This window comes from Oryzias latipes, chromosome 8, assembly GCF_053564925.1.
Source record: "Oryzias latipes strain Hd-rR chromosome 8, Olatipes_Hd-rR_3.1".
Lineage (NCBI taxonomy): Eukaryota > Metazoa > Chordata > Actinopteri > Beloniformes > Adrianichthyidae > Oryzias > Oryzias latipes.
In genome coordinates, this window is record NC_136244.1 from 24,320,794 (window position 1) to 24,342,441 (window position 21,648).

Below are 21,648 nucleotides of genomic sequence, written 5' to 3' on the forward strand. Positions count from 1 at the left end.
GTTTTCCTTATGAAATGTAAAACTATAATAACAGTAAATTACTGCATGAGTTTTCCTGCATACTTGTGTGATTCATGTAAACCACAACATTCAAAATACGTAATTTGGGGATTTTTATAAATAGACACAGTGATATTTAAGAAAATAATACAAATTGTTATCATAATTTGAATTTAAACGTTTAAACGCTCAAATAAGTCCCGATAAATATCAGTAAGTAGCGTTTTTGCGGCTGGTCTCTGCTGCGCATGACTGTTCTGGAGCTCCGCCTCACTGTTCATCCACCAATGAGAAGCCGAGAAACTGTAAGGGCGGTAACAAACCCGGAAACAAAAAATAAATTAAAGAGGACGACACGTCAGCTGTAAATAAAAACACTAGTCTGTTACTAAAAAAATATCCACAATACTTACTTTTTTACGGTTAATAAGACGTCTAACAACAACATGGAGACAAATGTGGATGGAATAGTGGCTACAGAGCGGTACGGCAGCGCCGAGTCTTGGAAGTATGTAGTTCAGGACGGAGTGATGCAACGGAGGAAGGATGGATCCAGCAGCTTCTCTCTAGTTGGAGCTTTTAAAGTAAGGATTTTATTTATTCAAAGAGGTTTCATCCTCCCGGACTCTCATGACAAATGTGCTTTTTTTGCAGAGTGTTTTTCTGCCTCAGGGTTATCCTGAAAGCGTCAGTGAAGATTACCTGCAGTATCAGTTTTGGGACACCCTGCAGGTACAGCAAATCTGAGGCTCAGCCAAACCAAACAAATGGTTTCTGGCATCAGAGTGAGAGTCTGCACCCTCCTTATGTGTGTCAGGCGTTTGCCAGCACCCTGTCGTGGACTCTGGTGACTCAGGCTTCCCTCAAAGGTGTTGGTGTTGGAAACCAAGATGCCACTGTAGCTGCAGCTACGGTTACATGGATATTAAAAGGTTAAAAGTCATTTAACTAACACCATAAATAAGAACAGTATTTTTTTTAATTTGCATTCTAAATTTCTTGCAAACATATATATTTTTTTCTCCTGCAGATGGGACTGGAATGTTTGGAAGAATCCTCTTCGCCTGGCAGAAGGGGTAGGATTGAACTCCGGCCTTTTGGACCATCAAAGTTTTTTAGGTATTCGCCTCTTCTGAAGTGGCCCTCATTTGTTTTTCAGGAGTAGGCTGGACTCTGAGGCTAAAAAATGGAGGTAGGCAGCAAAAAAAAAAGGCTCCACGACTCCAGTTTTTTTCTTTTGCTTTATGATTGTTTCCCCTCTTTTTCCAACTACCAGACTGTTTGCCGACGTTCTCAATGACATCGCCATGTTCATAGAGATCTTGGCTCCTTTCTTCCCGTCCTTCTTCACTTTGATTGTTTGCACTGCAGGAGTTTTCAAGGTAAAAAAAACAAAAATAAAATTTTCCCGTGGTTTTCCCACCCCTGGTACACAATATGCTGTTATGCAATTGTTTCATTTAATTTATTTAAATGAGGACGAGGCATGTGTTCATCAATGTTTTAGCATAGTTGGAACATAAATATGCCTAAATTAGCACAATAGATAAATCACATTAAAATAAACATACAAACATTGCAAAGAAACAAAGGGAAGGCATAGAGTTCCACAACAGCACATAGCAGACATGACCATTGGTTTTGGCTTTTAAGACTTTTAAATCAGGTAAAATGTTCCCAATTTCTGATGTGATCAGGCAATGTGGTTGTACCTTTGATGGACGCCATCATTTCACTAAATTTAGCCCTGCGTCTTCTAACTTCACTTCACTGCTTTACTTCAGAAGTGTTCCCAGTGGTCTTTTGATTATGATGATGACATTTTTAGGCAAAATGAAGTAAACTGTAAATAAAAAGAACTGTTGTTTTCAAAGACAAGTTTTCTGCAGAATGGAATTAAGAAATTTGCCTCTGTGCTGTGGGCGGGACTGTTGGCGCAGAAGTAAGCCTCTGCTGATATCCCATCATCCCTTTGCTAACAATCTCTCCCACTAGTTTACAGACCCTCACAACCCCAATCTAACGTTAGCGGCGCAACAAAAATGGCGAGCAGTATTGGAGCTTTTGATCCAATTTCCAGCTCAGACGAAGAAAACCAAGATTTATTAATGGATCTATTTGTCTGCAAGTGGATGCATCAGAATGGAGCAGAGCAGGGAGACTTTGACTCGCCCTTTTTAGTTGCTATGTCACAAAAGAGAGCTTTTTTTGAATCTGGTTTTGATTCATCGTTATTTGAAAAAACAAAAACTCAGAAATGCAGTTTAAATACAAAGTATTTGTTTATGTCCTCCATCATGAGAACATTGCATCAAGAACATGTTAAAAAAACATGTTAAAAGCACAAATTTCATTGGAGTGGGTCTTTAAAGTTTTTTTTTAGCTCACATTTCTTTGTCTGTTGGAACGAATAACTTTAAGTAGATATTTTGAAGTTTTTCGTCACTCAGTTTGTGACATAAATGGGAAAACAAGTCGCATTGACTTTCAGAGACAGATGGAGCAGACGGTGGTGGATTTAGGTTCAGCTGTACAGAAACTGTCTGCACTTGTCTTCTTTAGGCCATCGTTGGAGTCGCTGGAGGTGCAACCAGAGCTGCGCTGACCGTTCATCAGGCTCGCAGGGACAATATGGCTGACATTTCTGCCAAAGATGGAAGTCAGGTCATTTTCATACATTAAGTTTTTTTTCCAAACTTCTTCTGAAACCTGAAAACGGCTCACAGGACAAATTTACTGAATTTACCCTCTTTTTATTTTTTATTCAGGAGACTTTGGTGAATTTGGCAGGACTTGTTGTTAGTTTGATACTTATTCCCCTCATCACTGATAACTCCTCGTAAGTGATCTGAATGTTTTTTCTTCCAAACACGAACTTTGGAGTCCTTTTAAATATCAAATCTTCCTTCATTCTTTCCTGGCTTTTTGCCCTTCAGGCTGAGTCTTGGTCTCTTCTTCCTCTTCACCATCCTCCATCTGTTTGCCAACTACAAGGCTGTGCGTTCAGTTGTCATGGAAACCTTCAACCAAGCTCGACTTTCAATCGTGTTGCAGCAGTACCTGAAGGACAAACGCATCCTGAGTCCATTTGAGGCCAATCGGAGAGAGCCCGTTTTCTTGGGTTTGTAATAAATCTTTTCATTTTTTCCACTGTCACTTTTTTGTCGTTTTGCGGTGATGAAATGTCGTCTTTTGTTTGTTTAACTTGCAGAGTTTAAAATAACCACACCGATCAAGCTTGGAGTGAAGCTGCAGGATGTTGTACAGAGGTGACTCGGTCTATCTTTTTTGCATAAATGTTGTTTTCTTTCAAATCAACAAACTAAACTGCTTCATTCACAGCCCAGAAGACTTCCATTTGGCTTTGAGGAATAACTCCATGGCTTACCTCCTAGGAGTCAGAAATGGTAACTCGTATTCCTTCAAACGATGCATATTTAATTGCCGTGTTAACACTAACCCTGTTTTCCGCTCAGGTTGTATTTGCGTTTGTCTGGGATCTGGGGCATCAGTGCACGATGAGATCCGAGCGGCATGTCAGGCCTTGTGCCTGAGCAATATGTTGAAAAGTCCTTCATTCAGTCAAACAAGCAAGCAAAGTGAGTCTTGACATCTCTTTGTATTCTTTTTGAAGTTCTTTTTTACTCTAAACTTTATTTCCATCAAAGGTTTGTGGGAAATGGTCCAGAAGAGTCAAGAGGTCATTGATGCTAATTTCCACACATTTCTCAAAGGTGAGTTAACTTAAAATTATCACTCGTAATTTAGCTTTTCTTTTTTTATGAAATGTATTTATTTGTATTACATTAAAAAAAGCACAATTTGCTAATATTTGCAGGTGTGGAAGCTGCAGGATGGGACACAAAACGAACTCTGCTCAACTGGGATGAATGGAGAGCAGAGTGGAAAAGAAAAAGCAGCTGAGCTTTCCTTTTTTTTAATCCTCTGATCCACTTTTGATTTAAAAGGACTTCTGTTTTTTTTTTGTCTAGTTGTTATATCTTTCACATAAAAAGGAGAAAATGTTTTTTGAGGCACATTTTTATTTGCTGTCAATAAAGCGATTATTGACCAGATTTAAGCTTTGTGACTTTTTTCTTTCTTATTCTTATTTGTTCTTCTTCTTTCTCTTTCGGCTTTTCCCATCAGGGGTCGCCACAGCGAATCATCCTTTTCCACCTCACTCTATCATGAACATCTTCTACCCTAACGTTAGCCAACTTCATGTCCTCTGTTAAGACATCCATATATCTCCTCTTTGGCCGTCCTCTTGCCCTCCGGCCAGGCAGCTCCATCTCCAACATCCTTCTACCAATATATCCACTATCCCTCCTCTGAACATGTCCAAACCATCTCAGTCTGGCTTCTCTGACTTTGTCGCTAACACAGGCAACATGAGCCGTCCCTCTGATGTACTCGTTCCTTAACCTGTCTAACCTGGTCACTCCTAAGGAGAACCTCAACATCTTCATCTCCGCTACCTCCATCTCAGCCTCTTGTCTCTGTCTCACTGCTACCGTCTCTAACCCATAGAGCAGAGCTGGTCTCACCACTGTCTTGTACACCTTTCCTTTGAGTCTTGCTGGCACTCTTCTGTCACACAACACTCCTGACACTTTCCTCCACCCGCTCCAACCTGCCTGCACTCGCCTCTTCACCTCTTTTCCACAATCCCCATCACACTGAACTGTTGACCCCAAGTACTTAAACTCCTGCACCTTCTTCACCTCAGTCCCCTGTAACCTAACGCTTCTACCTTGATCCCTCTCGTTCAGACACATGTATTCTGTCTTACTACGACTGACCTTCATACCTCTTCTTTCCAGAGCAAACCTCCACCTCTCTAGCTGTTCCTCCACCTGCTCTCTACTCTCACTGCAAATTACAATGTCATCCGCAAACATCATTGTCCAGGGAGATTCCTGTCTTACCTCGTCTGTCAGCCTGTCCATCAGCATAGCAAACAAAAAAGGACTCAAAGCCGATCCTTGGTGTAGTCCCACCTCCACCTTGAACTCCTCTGTCTGACCTACAGCACATCTCACCACCGTCATACTTCTCTCATACATGTCCTGAACTACTCTGACATACTTCTCTGCCACTCCAGACGACCTCATACAGTACCACAGCTCCTCCCTCGGCACCCTGTCATACGCCTTCTCTAAATCTACGAACACACAATGCAGCTCCTTCTGACCTTCTCTGTACTTTTCCATCAACATTCTCAAAGCAAAAATGGCATCAGTGGTGCTCTTACGGGGCATGAAACCATACTGCTGCTCACAGATCTCCACCTTCTTCCTAAGCCTGGCTTCCACTACTCTTTCCCACAGCTTCATTGTGTGGCTCATCAACTTTATTCCTCTATAGTTGCTGCAGTTCTGCATGTCACCCTTGTTTTTAAAGATCGGGACCAGAACGCTTCTCCTCCATTCCTCAGGCATCTTCTCACTCTCTAAAATCCTATTGAACAACCTTGTTAGAAATTCCACTGCTGTCTCTCCTAGGCACTTCCATACCTCCACAGGTACGTCATCAGGACCAACGGCCTTTCCGCTCTTCATCCTTTTCAGAGCCTTCCTAACCTCATCCTTTCCAATCTCTGCTACTTCCTGCTCCACAACAACCACATCTTCCTCCCTTCTTTCCCTGTCATTTTCCTCGTTCATCAGCTCCTCAAAATACTCCTTCCATCTTTTCTGTACACTCTCCTGGGTTGTTAGCACCTTTCCATCTCTGTCCTTAATCACCCTTATCTGTTGCACGTCCTTCCCATCTCTGTCTCTCTGTCTGGCTAGCCTGTACAAGTCCTTCTCTCCTTCCTTTGTGTCTAACCTGTCATAAAGCTCATCGTAAGCTTTCTGTTTGGCCTTTGCCACCTCTCTCTTCACTCTACGCTGCGCTTCCTTGTACTCCTGTCTACCTTCCTCAGTCCTTTCTACATCCCACTTCCTTTTAGCCAACCTCTTCCTCTGGACGCATTCCTGTACTTCCTCATTCCACCACCAAGTCTCTTTACCGTCTTTCCTCTTTCCAGATGACACACCTAGCACCTTCCTACCTGTTTCCCTGATAATTTCTGCTGTAGTTTCCCAGTCATCTGGAAGCTCATCCTGACCACCCAGGACCTGTCTCAACTTCTGCCTAAATTCCTCACAAGTTTCTTCATTCTGTAGCTTCCACCACTTGGTCTTCTTTTCTGTTTTCCCTCTCTTCTTCTTCCTGACCTCCAGAGTCATCTTACACACCACCATGCGGTGCTGTCTGGCTACACTCTCTCCTACCACCACTTTGCAGTCATTAACCTCTCTCAAATGACCTCGTCTACATAGGATGTAGTCCACCTGGGTACTCCTACCTCCACTTCTGTATGTCACTCTATGTTCCTCTCTCTTCTGGAAGTAAGTGTTGACTACAGCCATTTCCATCCTCTTCGCAAAGTCCACCACCATCTGTCCCTCCAGATTCCTTTCCTTCACACCAAACCTGCCCATCACCTCCTCATCACCTCTGTTGCCCTCACCAACATGGCCATTAAAGTCTGCTCCAATAACAACTCTCTCTCCTCTGGGAAAACTCTCTATGACCTCATCCAACTCACTCCAGAATCTCTCCTTCACTTCTAACTCACAGCCAACCTGTGGCGCATACCCACTGACTACATTCACCATCACCCCTTCAATTTCTAACTTTAGGCTCATCATCCTGTCTGAGACTCTTTTCACCTCTAGAACACTGTTTACAAACTCCCCCTTCAGAATCACTCCTACCCCGTTTCTCTTCCTATCAACACCATGATAGAAAAGTTTGTATCCTCCTCCAATACTACGTGCCTTGCTGCCCTTCCACCTTGTCTCCTGCACACACAGTACATCTACCTTCCTTCTCTCCATCATGTCTGCCAGCTCTCTGCCTTTCCCTGTCATTGTGCCAACGTTAAGAGTCCCTATTCTCAAACCTATGTTCCTGCCTTTTCCCTTCTCTCTCTGGCAACGGACCCTTCTGCCTCCCCTCTTTCTTCCACCAACAGTAGTCAAATTTCCACCGACACCCTGTAGGTTAACAGCATCGGTGGCGGTCGTTGTTAACCCGGGCCTCGACCGATCCGGTATGTCTAAAGTGTTGTGCATGATTCGCATGGTTATTTTGGCAATTTTTACGCCGGATGCCCTTCCTGACGCAACCCTCTCTATTTATCCGGGCTTGGGACCGGCACAGAAGTTACTGGCTTGCAACCCCTGTGGCTAGATTCTTATTTGTTGCACTTTAAATATTTATCACGAATTTCCCCCAAAAAAAGATGCACCCAAAAATAATCCTGAAGAATATACTAAGTTTTAAGTACAATATCTCCTGGAATGCCTAACTTGAGTCTCTCACTTTCAATCTTTGCAATCCACAGTTGGAAAAATCAGTTTCACATCACGTTCCAGGAAAAGTAATGAGGATGTTAGAGAGCTTTCAGAAAAATATTGTAACTTTGCATCGTGTTATTCATTATTGCAGACAAAAATGCAGATGATGTATCTTGCTAAAGGATACGTAGTCACTATCTTATTTCCAGTGATGTAAAATAAGTTTCTTAAAAATGTTACCTAGATTTTACCCTTCAAAAACGTATTTAAAAAGATTTAAATCCAGTAATGAGAAAATGTGGACCTTTTGTAAACTTTCACCTGAAACGTTTATTTATTTTGGCTTTGCCCCTTTTTTTAATCTTTTGGCACATTTATGGTGATTTCTTTTGTTACACACTCCTTTTTTGCCTTTGAAACATGTATTGTGTGGCTTCCATCAACACAAGAATAAGCCGTTAGAATTTTTAAGAAACTTACTACTTCTACTCTTTGATACATTTTACAATAATGAATTTAAATTTTCTAACAAAATTCTCTTGTTATATCGAATTAAAATGTGTTACGATTTGTTCCCAACATAAACATTTTTCATGTTAAATCTGTAATGTTATGTCATATGTAGCTTTACACACCCATTCTGTGCTATTATTTATTCAATCATACCCCTGGCATTCTATCTTATTGTATTTTTCATTCCTTGTTTAATTTTTGTGTTTATTTACAATGTATAATGACATTTTTTTTTGTGGTTTTGCACCAGACATTTACAATAAAGTTTCAGAAAGGAATTGTCACAAGCTTCCCCAAGGGGGCAGTGTCGAAGCAAATTGTGTAGAAGAAGAAGCAACATCCGGTCTGGAAATCTATTCGACAAAATAGGAATAACTTTCATGTTTATCCAACCTATATAAATGAGTTTTTCCTTAAAATATATGCGAAATATTTTCTTAGTGAAGAAGATTTAATATGTTTGTGTAAAAACTTTTGTTTTTCTCTTTTCCTCAAAGAAACTCTGCTGTTTAATGTTATTTTGAAAAACCAAACCGGATGTAGATACGGGGTCAGCTATTGATTGGCGTGTTTTGGACAAAATCTTTAGCAGCAGTACTAGTTTGTCGGGTTAAAAGTTGACTGAAACTTTATTATTGTTATTGTTTTATGAATTTAACTTATAAAAATGGGAAGATATCGTTGTGCATACAATTGCGAGGAGTCAAGCGGTTCCGACGTTAAATTCTTTAAGTAAGAATCTCTTTCTGTCGAAAAGAAACAGTCAACACAGACAGACGTGAACCAAATTCTGCAAAATGAGTTATATTTGGCAAATGTTCTCTATAAGACAGTTTGATATCTGTTAAACAGACTGGGAACGGGGCTCAGATTATTTACGTATGTATGTAGTGCATCGATTGGATGTTGAAAAGAACAGAAAGGTTCAGTTTGAAATCTCTTGTCCAACAGGTTTCCTTTGAATAACAGCAGAAAACTCAAAAAATGGCTGACGAATATGAACCTGGAGGACTGGACTCCGTCTCGCTTCTCTGTGCTGTGCATCCATCATTTTGAGGAGCAATACATCGACAGAACAGGAAAGAACGTGACTCTGCGAGGAGACGCGGTTCCTACGATATTCTCCTCCTCAAAGATCATCACACAGCAGGAAAAAAAGGTCTGTGCGTTTCTGTCTGTCCTCCATGGAAACATCTGTCTGCATCTCAGTCATAACTTCCTGCTGACTCCGATTGTCCATAGTTTAAAAAACAAACAAACAAACGAATATCTCCTATGTAAAGTTGGCATGAACCATAAATAATGAGAAAAAATTTCCGTAATGTTTTTTTTTCTTTTTTCTTTAGGTGTCTGCCAGTCAGAGACGAAAGAGAAGCAAGGTGGTACTAAACGGCAATAAAATGAAATTTATATAAGTGTTATCCCGTAAACATGAAACCGGTTTATTGTTGTGGTCTTTATACCATCTGCTAACTTGAACTTCTGTAATCAGCCTGCTGGTTCTGAAGCTTTGGAGTCGGAGACGGTTCAGTTTGCTGCAGAAACATCCAGAAGCGTCGCCCAGCAGAAAGAGGTCGACCAAACAGAACAAACTCAAACGTATGTCACTAAGTCTTCACCACTGATGGATTGATTTCAACCATTTATTGTAGCCAATGCAATAAAAACTTCACACAGATTTATCAAACTCAGTACAAAAATGATTTAATGCATAGATAAAAAAACTGAAAAAACAAAAACAGTTGATTCACATTTGCTCAATTGAAGATATGGTCTATTAACTAAAGTCATGTAGAGCTTAATGTATTGCTTGAAAAGGGGTGAGAAGATGCAATTTGATACAATCCCACTCCTACTGACTGAGTTAATTCATTTGATAGTTTTGAATAGTTGCCATAATCCGGTTCTGATCCGATAGATTCTTTTCAAGTAACAAAATCAAGTGCTGGTTGATTATCATCAGAAAACATTCATTAGAAGTCATTCTATGATATTCACACTGTAAAAGGTTTCAATTATTTCAAATATCTGTCACTTATCATGATAGCTGGTTGGAAGTTTTAACCCAGAAATATGAGCAAAGGCAGGTTTATGAGTATTCTAATGAACTGAGAAGACACTTCATGTTATCGTCAATATCTAAGATCGTTTTAAATTGTGTTTCTAACATGTTGTTGTAGCATTTTTCTGATCAAGGAGGACATATATATATAAAAAAAAATCACATTTCTGAATATTTCTTTTTGTGAATCAGGAGCAGGAAACAAACACTTTGAAAAAGATCGTATTTGTGACGTAGAAAATACTCTGCAAGCTCCCTGACCTACTTATGGACAAAAAGATCTGTGTATGTTTTGCATCTGTACAGCTGCATGGGTTGCTTGCCGGGAATGTAAGGTTGGGGGTGTGAGGGGCTGTAAGCTAAGCGGGAGTGGATGTAAAGTCATAGCTCGGTTATAAGTGATGGGAAGAGGGGATGGGGTTGCTCCATGCCAACGATCCCAGCCACAAATTTCTAATAATTTAGAATTTTGGCTTAAAAACGTCTTAATAAAAATCAAACGACCACTTGGACCACATTTAAGAAAAGATGATTTAAAATGAAAATGCAGTGAAACCATTTGACAGTGTTTTATCTGAAAAATCTGACTTTTTTTTGTCTTTTTACTCTGATATTTTCTGTTATTAGAGGTTCTATTGTGGTAATCATGTGTTTTTTTATGTCTAGAGACAAAGAACCTGTAAAGTTGGAGAGATGGAGAATCATAGCTGATGAAGGATTGATGAAGATCAAATCGTTTCCGCATTTCTTTCATGGACATTACTGTGCACCTCATGTACGTTATGTTGTGTGTGTTTGACCTGAACTAATTATAGTTAGTAGAAGAAGTATCCTAACTGCGCATTTATCTTCTCACATGTCTTTGTGCGTTTACAGACTGTTCAGTGGATCCCAGACTTTGATTTTACTGTAAGTAGCTGAAAAACTGTCATAAAAAAACACCCCAAATCTCTCAATATTAGTGCAATTTTCATTTTTCCTTTCTGTTTCCACAGACGAACCATAAAGACTCTGTAAATATTATAGAGGTACATCTTTTAGAAACAGGCTGACGCAACATACAGATGAGAGTCCTCGCCTGGAACTGACTCTTTGCCATTTTGGCCGTGCAGGTACAGGAGGCTTGGCAGTGGCTCGGCTTGGACGTCAGAGGGCCGCTGCCACGGACGCTGAACGGCCACAGATACATTCTGACCGTCGCAGACTACTACTCCAGATGGGTGGAGGCCGTGCCCATGCAGTCCTGCCTTCCTTCAGATGTGGCGAAGAACGTTGCAGATATGATCGCCTACTTTGGATACCCTTTCAGAATCCTGTCCAGACTTCCTCATGACATCGTGCACAAAGTGAGTGTTTCATTTACACTACTTCTGCAGACTTCAACACGTGTTTTTGTTGGCACCAAAGTAGGATAGAGGCTCTAGAACAAGGTGCCAGTAGCGCCAACTAAGAAAATTAATATTTCTTTCAGAAATGTAAATATTAGTAAATAAAGGGGCATCATGTTCAAACTATGACCCAATTTCTCCTGAGTAAGTGCTCCTTTCCTTCCTCCATCATGCCTCAGCACATACAGGATATGACTGATGCTTAAGTTGACCCACGAGCAGCTCACTCCTCCACCCTCTCTAAGAGTGAAAACTATTTTAGAACCTTCCGTCATCAAATGCGTCAGAGAAAACTGATGATGACTCCGTCCGGATAAGTTTTAGCAGATTTTTTAAGACCATGTTGGGATTTATTTGTGATTTGTTGTTTCCTTGTTCAAGGTTAACCAAGAGCTTAAAGATCAGCTGAAGATTTCCGTCCCTATCGTGGTCCAACATCAGCAGACGGGCTCTTTGGATTTGGTCACACCTCAGCTGATTGACAGGCCGGTGCTCAGATGACTTTGAGGATGACTCTTTTGTTTTTTGTTTTTTTGGAGTTTCGTCATTAAAGGTCAGGCTTGGTTGTCTCCAACACAACAGGATGGTGTGTGATCTCACTGAGGAGCACGCGGCTGACTGGAACGTTTACCTGCCGGCCAAAGTTTTCAGTCTGTGCTTCAATGAACACCCCTCCCTGAAGAACAGGCCTTTTTCAATACTCTGTTGTAATGGAGTGGAGCCTTATCGATCCCCCAGAGAGCTGGATGTAAGCTTTGAACATTTGAAGTCTAAAGGTGGTTAAAGGATTAACTGGGTTCTCTCTGTTCCACAGCGTTCTGCCTCCGAGATCCAAGACAGTGTTTTTGTTGTAAGATGAAGCCTAAAATGGTAAGAATCTGTTATATTTTGTTTGGAAAATTGAGTGTTTTGTATTTTTTTTTATGTTGTTGGGTAGCTGTTTATATTTTTAAAAAGTAGCTTCATGTTTTAAGCTACTTAACAAATTCTCTCCCAACAGTAGTGCAGGATTTGATGAATTGATTTTTACTTTCAGGGCCTTTGAATCTGCAGCCAAGCCAGCTTTGTATTTAAACCAGGATAGAATTTCATATATATTCTTGCTGGGAACTAAAGATTTTTTTTTAACCAGGAATAAAGTATTTTTCACCTCTTTAAATGATTCTCCAGTTGTTTTTGTTGATTAACGTAACTAATTGTGTTCTTTGAGAGGTTTTGTCTGATGTGTGGATCTCTGCACTCACTGCTTTTAACAGTACAGCTTTAGTTTTTTTTTTTATTCATATAAAACCTTTTACAGAATAAAACCCGCAAAGTGCGTTACAAAAATAAAAGCATAAAACCAAAGCCCAAACACAGACAGCTTAAAACATTCCACAATTTAAGTGCACATAAAAGTTAAAATTACCATTAGAAAAAAAAATATCAAGCGATCCTAAATAAATTCATCTTTACCTGAGTTTTAAAACATTTGATGGAGTTGTTCTGACGCAGCCACAAAAGAAGGGAATTCCAAAGATATAGAGTGATGGTCCGAAAGGCGAGATCTCCTCTTTGTTTATTTATTTAGGTTGCAGGTTTTCTGTATATTTAAAATGTTGAGGTTTTTAGACATGAAAGATTTAGTCTAAAAAGGTCTTAAACTGTCACCAATGCTATTACTGAACCACCACTATTTGCTTTAATTTACATTATAGATGTATATTTGGAGTTTTGGCTATTTAAAACAACTATTTCATCAAACAAGGGATTGTTTTTTTTAAATCAATTTAATGCACATAAATAAACATTTATTTTTCTAAGTTCTATTTTGCCATTTTGTGCAATGTCCATGGACGATTTCTTTTATTTTCAAAAGCAGCTGTTTGTAATGGGAGCGTCTTTGCTGCCCCCAGCTGGCAGAAGGTGGAACCGCAGTTGGGGCAGCCTAATAATGTTATGAGCTCAGAGTTGTCGTCGTGCAGTTGCGGCTTTTTTTTCCTGTGTGCAGCAAACCGCAAGAAATGGTGAGTGTGGAAAACATAACAACCCACAACATTCATCTCTTTTTGACTTATTAAAACCCAACTTACTAGTTCACCGAAACCGTGTCTACGTTGTAAAATGTCTAAAATTAGTCGCGTAATTCCGCGCGTCACAAAAAAATCTTTCTAAAAACAGACGTCTTTGTGTTTAGCTAACCTGTGCTAAAAGCGATTAGCTTCCACTAATGAACACGGCAGCTGACTCTTACAGCGTGACAGCAGTGTCGGTGGAAAAAAAAGTTTAGCAATGGTTAAAATGTGTCATAACGTTTGTCGCAAACAATAAGTAAACAAAAAACTTAAATATGTATAGCTACATGAGGGAGTTAGCTAAGTTGCTAACGTAATCGTCAGTGGAAGAACTTGACAAAAAATACTCAAGTACAGTCTTAAGTTGTATTGATTCAGGGTCAGATTAATTGTAAAATGCTGTATGTTTCGTAATTATTAACACACGTATCCTAGAATTGTCCTTAGCGAAGAGAAACTAATGTTTAGTGAAATGGTTAGCATTAGCTAACGCTGAAATAGCTAAGCTGTCCCGTCTAGTCTAGACGCTAAGCGACAGATGTATCGCTGCTTTTAGGAGGCCAAACAATTAAGTCAACTTCAGATTTTAGCTAATAAAAATGATCCCATGACAATAATGTGTACAAAATATCTAAATAGTTTGTTAGCTTTGAAGCAGATAAAGCTAACTCATGCTAGTCCTACTTTTCACACATTTGATAGACATGAATTTGCCATTGAGGTTTAATAGGGGAAAAAGACTTGACAACATTAATTGATTATTGATCTTTTCCTCATGATACGTGCTTTCAGTCTTTGAAATTGTGTTTTGCTTCTATCTGCATTATAAAACAAAAAATTGATCTTATCAGAATGAGGTTTTTGTTTTAAAAATAAAAGCCTTTTTGGGATGTAAGCATTTCTGCGTGACATCAGGGACTATTTCATTCTCCTAATGACATTTGTTGTTGTTTTAGGATGTGTTTTTAATGATCAGACGTCACAAGACGACCATCTTCACAGATGCCAAAGAGTCTACCACAGTCTATGAACTGAAGCGCATTGTGGAAGGCATTTTGAAAAAGCCACCTGAAGATCAGAGACTATATAAGGTGACTTAAACGCTCCCCATGTATGTTTTCCTTTTATGCTTTTGCTGTTAGTTTATCATAAATTGACACATTGTTTTTCAGGATGAATTCTTGTTAACCAGACCTGATAGTTTCGTATATGTTTGGATGGTGAAGGTTCTCAGTCATCATTCATAGGGAACTCAGAACAATCTTTTAGAATTCATTCATTCATTCTCCAATCCTTTTTTTTTATCCCTTTTGGGGTCACGGGGCTGCCGGAGCCTATCCCGGCCACTTGTGGGTGAAGGCAGGGGACACCCTGGAAAGCCTGGTTTTAATGCATTCTCATTTTAAGTCCCACTCCAATCATCTTGGAAAACAATATTTTAAAAACTATGAACTATAATTTGTACAACATTAACTACATTATGACTCCTCTGGTCTAAGAATTGTTGAATTCTGCTTTAAAAGAAAATCCTGGATAAGAAATCCTTCTTAACAAATACAAACTCCTAAGTTTTGAACATAGTATACACTCAAAATCAGCTTGTGTGGTGTGGTAAGGCCTTTCTGGTATAGACCCCTCCATCGTTACATAAATTCATTAGACAGAAATCTTCCAGGGGGTCATGCCAAGTAACTTGAGCCACTGTTAGAGGTGACTGCGAGCTCCTGTTCAGACGAATGTCTTTCTCACAAAGACATTTATAGACAAATTGAAAGTCTGAGCAAACAGAAAAGTTTGAAACCTCTTTTATCAAAAGATATGTGAAGAATCTGCCTTTCTGAGGCAAAGAGCACAAGGACGAACATTTAAAAAGATGCAATAATGGCTTTAAATAATGGCTTTAAAAAAGATCATGCAGATGTAAATGACTGCTGGCAGCATGCTGGTTAATCCATACTATTTTAATTTTGCTGGATTTTTCCCTACTCTCAAGTTGATCCTCTCAGATGTTAAGTAAAACAAGTGAACAGTTGGCTCTTCATCATTTCACTTTTATGTATTTTTTTTTAAGGATGACGTGCTGCTTAATGACACTCAGACTCTTGGAAATTGTGGCTTCACGAATCAAACAGCACGACCTCAAGCCCCGGCGACAGTGGGTTTAGCCTTTCGTCTGGGTGGTGAGTCGCGTCTTCGCTCATTTGATCGTTTTCACTCGAACTCTTCCAGTCCTGGCTGTTCCTTTCACCTCACATTTCCTTTTTTGTCCCTTTCCTCCCAGACGACTCATTTGAGCAGCTGAGGATCGAGTCATTTTCCACCCCGCCTGAGCTTCCTGATGTCATGAAACCCCAAGATTCAGGCAGCACAGCCAACGAGCAGGCCATCCAGTGAGGGGAGGAAGCGGGGACGCCGGAGGGACACGCAGAGGGAAGGATGGGTTGCATTTTGGGAAGTTATGCCTCTGCAAGACAAGTTTTCCTGTGTCTTTGGCAGATCTTCAGCAGGGCATCAACAAACATGGACTCCCTTTGTAATTGGAGGGTACCTAAATTGCCTTGAATTGGAAAGCGCATGCTAGATAAATTTACAACATTTTACAAGACCCTTCAGAAACATCTGTTGGACTTGTTATGACACTGTCAGTCATCCATTGGATTGGTAAAGGCTGAATTTAAGACTTGTACCTCTTTATTTAATTTTTATTTTTTAAGTAAGGTAACTGCTGTCTTACTTTGTGTTCTTGTTTTGCTGGCTTAAAACTCTGAGTTTTGAAGTTGTGACATTTTAGGCTTTTATGTTTGTCTTTCTTTATGAAACTTAAATTAGGATTAACATGTTTTTTGGTCTGAATGTGTTGCAACAAAAGGTGGGAATTGGTCAATCTTTGAGGTAAAGGACAAGAATTTATAAAAAGAACAGACATGTTTTCAGATTATTGGAATCTAAAAACGAGATTGTAGCTGGAAAATCAAGGCGGTGATTTGAATGAGTGGCCTTCATTGCTTCAGATACAGCAGGCGGCTCATTTGACTCCTTTTGTTTTGATCTTTGGTACCGAACACCCCTTTTAACATCACCCATAGAATATTGAGTTGAACTGGGGGTAAAAAAGTTTATAAAGGTTATGGTGTAAAACAACTGTGAACTTCATTCAGGAGTTCCTGTATTATTTCCCACTCACCGACCATGTCAAAAGTGTTTATTGTTGCATAAAATGTGTTTGAAAATCAAAGCAGTGGAACTGTGTGGCGGAAACAGAGCTGCACTTTTGTTTCATTTAACATTAAAACAATTGTTTTTGACCTGTTTTTGCACCGTGATTTATTACTGTTGACATTTTGTCAGTTAACTGCTGCTGATGGTAAGCTGTGCTTTTCCTCTGAACTAAAACTAGTGTAAAAGTTATTTTTGTTGTTGTTGAAAGAAAGTAGAATTTGGTTAAAAAAATGTCTTTATAAATGAAACATTTATTTCTGTGTGGAGTTTAAATATACTCCCTGTGAGTGTGCGTCTTCTGAGGACTACTCCTTACATAAAAAAAAAAAAAAAAAACTAATATACGCGCGTGCGTGAAGCCTCGTGATAGCGACCTCTCCTGTCATCATTTATACTACAATACACGTATACTTGTATTGAATGAAGTGCGTCATTTATTGGCGCTGTTATAAAATAAAACTCTCGACATAAGGTAATTAATGTACGATTTCCGAAAGATCCTAAACGTCTCATGCCGCTCAAATTTCCAACGGTACGTGAAGGCAGCAAACAACAGGCTAAGCTAGCTGTGTGCAGTTAGCTATGGTGCAAGAGCTAAAGGTCTGTCTGATTTGTGAACTTTTTTCTCGCTGCGTGGATAAAGGTGGACGTGGGTCACCTCTCATCCGCGCAGATGGACGTCACTGAGTATGTTTTGTCGGCGGGGAAAGCCGTTTTGGACATGATGGAGCGGGAATGGCAGCCTCTGAACGCGGTCGAGCTCGAGCATCAGTTGGACAAGGCGGTGGAGCAGATCCTGGAGTCGGACCTGGCATCAACACTTAAAAGGAAGAAGTCTCCTTGTATTTATGAACAGTTGACACAAAGTCAAGCGAACGCGGCGCCTCAAATGCGAACAGAAAGTGGGTCTGCAGAAGCCGTGGAGTCCCAGCCGAAGCGGGACTCTGTGGACGATGCGGCTGTTCAGGTGATCACGTGGTCTGAATGAGCATCCACATATTTAGCAGATACTTGCTTCTGAAATATATCAGATTTAAAAAAAAAGAAAACTTGATTATTTTAAGGAGGCTACCAATATTTGCTGATTGCTTTGTATTTAAATGCTTTTTCTTTATTTTAAACTTCCATAAAGTCTGGACCTGAAGTGTCACCTAATGTCCAAAAAAATTAATAAAACAATCGTAAACGTTTCTGTAGGATAAAGTCAACCTCATAGCGTTTGGGGAGTGAATGAGAACATGTTGAATGTCAGTTGCATCCAGAGATGAGCTGTGATTCTGTCTCCAGCACATCTCAGAGCTCCTGCAGAGCTCCAAAGCTGGGACTCGGATGGCTGGACGGGCTCGACTGTCTCTGTCCCACACGGTCCTCCTGTCTCTCACGCTGCTGTCGGAGCGGGTCAGCTACCGGGCAGTGTCTGACCGCTTCCAGCTGGAGAAAGGAAACATCCACCGGATCTTCTTCTCTTTCTGTGAGCGCATCAACAGGCTGGAGGAGAAGCTCATTAGATGGCCAGTTGGTGAGTTTAAGCGGGTTTAGAGGGTCAGGGTCATTTCTGGGCTGAAATGTTGTAACTGACGGTTGAATGTTACCGTCCAGGCAGTGACGCCGCGGAGACGCTTGTTCCATTTTCCAGTCTGCTTGGAAAAGGCGAGCAGGAGAACGGGAAAGGGGTTCCTCAAGTTCTAGGAGTGCTGGGACACACATGGATCCCAATCCGTCTGCCAGTAGGCAAACGTGTCATGGAGAGGGCTAAAATGAAGATGGAGACGCATCCTGGCTCCTGGCTCCGCCTGGAGCTGGTTTGTGACCACAGAGGCCAGATCCTCCACTGCAGAGCTGGAACAGGTTTAGAGGACGGGAGAGGCACCTCTCTGAGGAACAGACTTGCACAGCAGCCTGATCTGACGCCCTCAGGTTCTTTCCTCGTAGCAAGGGCCGGATACCCACTGACTCCACAGATTTTAACTCCATACGAAAACAGCTGCGGACGGAAGGAGGAGCTCTTCAACCAAACTCTAGAGGAGCATTTTGGGACATTTGATCAGGCTGTGGCTAAACTGAAAGCTCGATTCCAAAGACTCAAGTACCTGGACGTGGGAAACTTTGAGCGAGCCAGAGCCGTTGTGCTGACCGCTTGTGTTTTACACAACGTTTTCCTGAACACGGGACAAGAGTTTGAGGGACCCTTTGAGACAGAGGAGGCCCCGATCCCCGAGAGAGAAGTAGCAGTCGATGAGGAGGGGATTCTTCATCGAGATGGAGTTGCAGAGTTGCTGTTTAAAAATGTCAACAGTGCGAGGATTTAATATGTGGGTCAGTGAGGATGAACACCATCTTTATCGGATTTCCCTGAATTTCTGTCACTGCTGTTTTGTCCCATTCCATCAATTCAATCTTAATTTATAAAACATTTTTCATACAAAAACAAGAAAAAGTGCTTTTCAGAATAAAAAATTTTTTCAACTAAAAAACAAACAAACACAAAGCCAAACAAAAAGTTAAGCAATGTGTTTGCTGCAGGAACTTCTTTGGAATTCAAGCAAATTAATCTTTCGGCTGATAAACATTTTCATATCCGATTGTGTTTTGAAAAGGGAGTTAAGACATGTTCTGATCTTGACAACAAAACAAAGAATTAAAAGTGTAATTTATACGTTTAAAAAAAAAAATAACCAAACACAAAAATGTACAAAAACTTTGAATTTTCTGCAACTTTGAAGAGTAGTTAATGTCAATAATTTACTCAGCTGCCGTTCCCTCAAAGCAACACAATAATTAAAGACAAATCATTTCATGTTTGCACATTCCACGTATGTCCAGTGGGATCTGGGTATGCGGTTGTAAATGGTGGTTATGAAAAAAACTGGATATTGATGTTTTGTAGAAATATGAAGTTGAAACCTTCAGTGACAAGAGGAGGGCAGAGTTCCTGTCATCACCATCAATCTGCCTGATCAAGCAAAATTTGAAACTATAAAAAATAGGTTTGTCTTTGATTGGTAGTTGCTTCACATTTGTTTTTGGTAAAACTGTTAGTATTTCTAAATACTAACATGGATGTACTGATGATTAAGGCAAAAAAAATAAACTATTGTTGCATTCTTTGGGAGTCTAGTAAAAACAACAACCTCTTTAAGTATCAATAAGATTAAAATTAACGTGAGCCATTCTGATAAATCAGCCGTTTGTTATTTTTTGATCAAATGTTTTATGATGAGGTTTAAAACACGCAGCATTAATATAGTGTCATGAAAGTCTGATAGAAGCTGCTGTCCTAGTGTCCTTCGTTTGTCATCCTGTTCTTCTGAGCCAGACTGGAGATGGCCTGGGCCAGATTGTTGATTGCTTCTATTTTCCTCTCCTCCAGTGCTTTCTGTTGCACCCACATGTTCAACTTCCTCTCCTGCAAATCCATGTACAGTTGCAGGACGTCCTGTGGAGGCTTGGCGGGACAGGGAGCGGGCATAATGGGAGGCGTGGGCAGGATTGGCGTAAACCTCTTGCTCGCTATAGCCTTGCCCACCTTAGTGCCACTGAGCTTGGCCCTGCGCTGGGCTTCGATCTCATCTCTGCTCTTCCCCAGGACCTCATGCATGGCCTTAAAGAACTCCCAGTGGACGCTGGCGGGCCCCAGCCGCTTTGCCCGCTCTGCGTTCTTCCTGTATGTGGCCAGCATATTTCTCCACTTGAGATCACACTCGTATGCTTTTACTGTGAAATCTGAGGCCTCCGACTCCCTCAGTTTGCTGTTTACTTTCTCTGCCACCACTTCCCACAGTTTCTTCTTCTTGCACACAGGCTGGTCAAAAGCGTGGTCCATTTCCAGCCGGGTATTGACAAGCTGCCATGTAACTTGCACGGTCCAAATAAATTCTATGGATTTAAAAAAAAAAAAAAAAAAGAATCAATAAAAACATTTAAAAATTGTGTTTTTAACATGTTCTTATGCATTTTTCTCATGATTGAGAGCATATATAAAGAAGATTAAAATGAAATCATGCATTTCTGTTTATCAAGTTTTGGTAAATCATGAGTATTTGTGTCTTAGGAGCTGCAGTCGGTGGGGCACAAGCTCCCTGCTCCATTCCGATGCATCCATTTCTAAACAACTAGATCCAACTATGTCTTTGTCTTCCTCATCCGAGCCGGACTCTGGTTTAAAACCTTACGGTTGGATAGCTCCAACACTTTTGTTGCACTGTTAATGTTATGTCGGGGATTGTGAGGGGCTGTAAGATGGCGGGAAAGAGTGTAAACAACGGGATGATGGGAAGTGGAGACAGGCTTTCTAATGAACTCCTGTCAATCTGTAGAAACTATGTCCTAGAAAACAAGACAGATTTTTTTTATATATTTGGCGAAAACGTCATTATAATCAAAAGACGCTTTGAAAATAGTTTAAAAGATGGATGAGTGGAATTTAAAGTCTAAATATGTATACAGTCGACAATAGTCAGACATGCGCACTCACCAGTTCCTCATCGCATTATGCGATGAGGGATGAAACCTATTTTACTTGATGAACTGAGTACCAACCTGCTCTCGTTTTACTCACGTCGGAACCGGATATGGTCTTATCTGTCTCTTTCCCTTCATTATTTGTTATTACAATAGTCTCCATTGCATCCATGGTGTTCACTTGCCAAATATAAATCTAAACTCTCCTTAAAAGCGATGATGTCTATCGCGGAATTTAACAACCAAACTCAGAATCCATTACGCTTTTTTACGGCGTCGAAAAAGATCAACGTTTTACCTGCTTGTTTGGGATTTGTAGTCCTGTGTATCCTTAATAACTTTGCCCAAAATTAATCTAAACTACAATCCCTAAATGCTTTGATTTCGCAAACCTTTTTTGTGGGGAATGTAGTCTGAAATGCAGCGAGTAACACCAAAGAAATACCATATGAACTACAAATCCCAGAATTCATATAAACAACCGACCTCTTTTCTCATTTCTTCCCTTTTGTGCCCGCCCTTGTTTGTTGCTTTGCTAAAGATGGCGTTAGCGGCTAGCCACAGCGTTTGCATTTTTTTTCAATTTGTTTTTCGAT

The 21,648-nt window shown here is 40.4% G+C and overlaps 4 protein-coding genes across 12 annotated transcripts; 3 read left to right on the top strand and 1 right to left on the bottom strand.

Annotated features, from left to right (window-relative positions):
* Positions 1-214: 214 nt before the first annotated feature.
* rusf1 (RUS family member 1) lies at positions 215-4,076 on the top strand. Its single transcript, XM_004071179.5, has 14 exons — positions 215-584; positions 655-732; positions 818-932; positions 1,031-1,076; positions 1,160-1,192; positions 1,277-1,382; positions 2,563-2,664; positions 2,769-2,839; positions 2,937-3,121; positions 3,212-3,269; positions 3,343-3,407; positions 3,477-3,599; positions 3,669-3,734; positions 3,839-4,076. The coding sequence occupies exons 1-14, from the start codon at positions 447-449 to the stop codon at positions 3,922-3,924; spliced, it is 1,272 nt and encodes a 423-aa protein (XP_004071227.1). The 5' UTR covers positions 215-446; the 3' UTR covers positions 3,925-4,076.
* Positions 4,077-8,403: 4,327 nt separating this feature from the next.
* Positions 8,404-16,675, top strand: LOC101171580 (elongin-B). 9 transcript variants are annotated; one of them, XR_013657821.1, is made up of 14 exons: positions 8,404-8,747; positions 8,820-9,027; positions 9,215-9,250; positions 9,361-9,467; positions 10,597-10,705; positions 10,807-10,839; positions 10,926-10,958; positions 11,043-11,276; positions 11,700-11,803; positions 11,901-12,066; positions 12,133-12,188; positions 14,329-14,463; positions 15,444-15,552; positions 15,654-16,675. XR_013657821.1 is itself a non-coding variant. In XM_020705079.2 (12 exons), exons 2-11 carry the CDS (start codon positions 8,866-8,868, stop codon positions 12,175-12,177), a joined length of 1,026 nt encoding a protein of 341 aa, XP_020560738.1. In that variant the 5' UTR covers positions 8,404-8,747; positions 8,820-8,865; the 3' UTR covers positions 12,178-12,188; positions 12,355-12,477. The 9 variants fall into 9 exon arrangements, 5 of the variants coding, with proteins under 5 accessions (XP_020560738.1, XP_078807970.1, XP_011476126.1 ...); XR_013657822.1 differs by having other exon boundaries at positions 9,215-9,247; XR_013657819.1 differs by having other exon boundaries at positions 8,407-8,600.
* Positions 16,676-16,972: 297 nt separating this feature from the next.
* On the top strand, positions 16,973-20,521 carry LOC101167792 (uncharacterized). Its single transcript, XM_004071240.5, has 4 exons — positions 16,973-17,123; positions 17,235-17,558; positions 17,879-18,110; positions 18,191-20,521. Exons 1-4 carry the CDS (start codon positions 17,103-17,105, stop codon positions 18,898-18,900), a joined length of 1,287 nt encoding a protein of 428 aa, XP_004071288.1. The 5' UTR covers positions 16,973-17,102; the 3' UTR covers positions 18,901-20,521.
* On the bottom strand, positions 19,101-21,271 carry LOC101170928 (uncharacterized). Its single transcript, XM_004071175.4, has 2 exons — positions 21,131-21,271; positions 19,101-20,467 (listed from the first exon to the last, which is right to left on the bottom strand). The coding sequence occupies exons 1-2, from the start codon at positions 21,222-21,224 to the stop codon at positions 19,869-19,871; spliced, it is 693 nt and encodes a 230-aa protein (XP_004071223.1). The 5' UTR covers positions 21,225-21,271; the 3' UTR covers positions 19,101-19,868.
* Between the last annotated feature and the right edge of the window lie 377 nt (positions 21,272-21,648).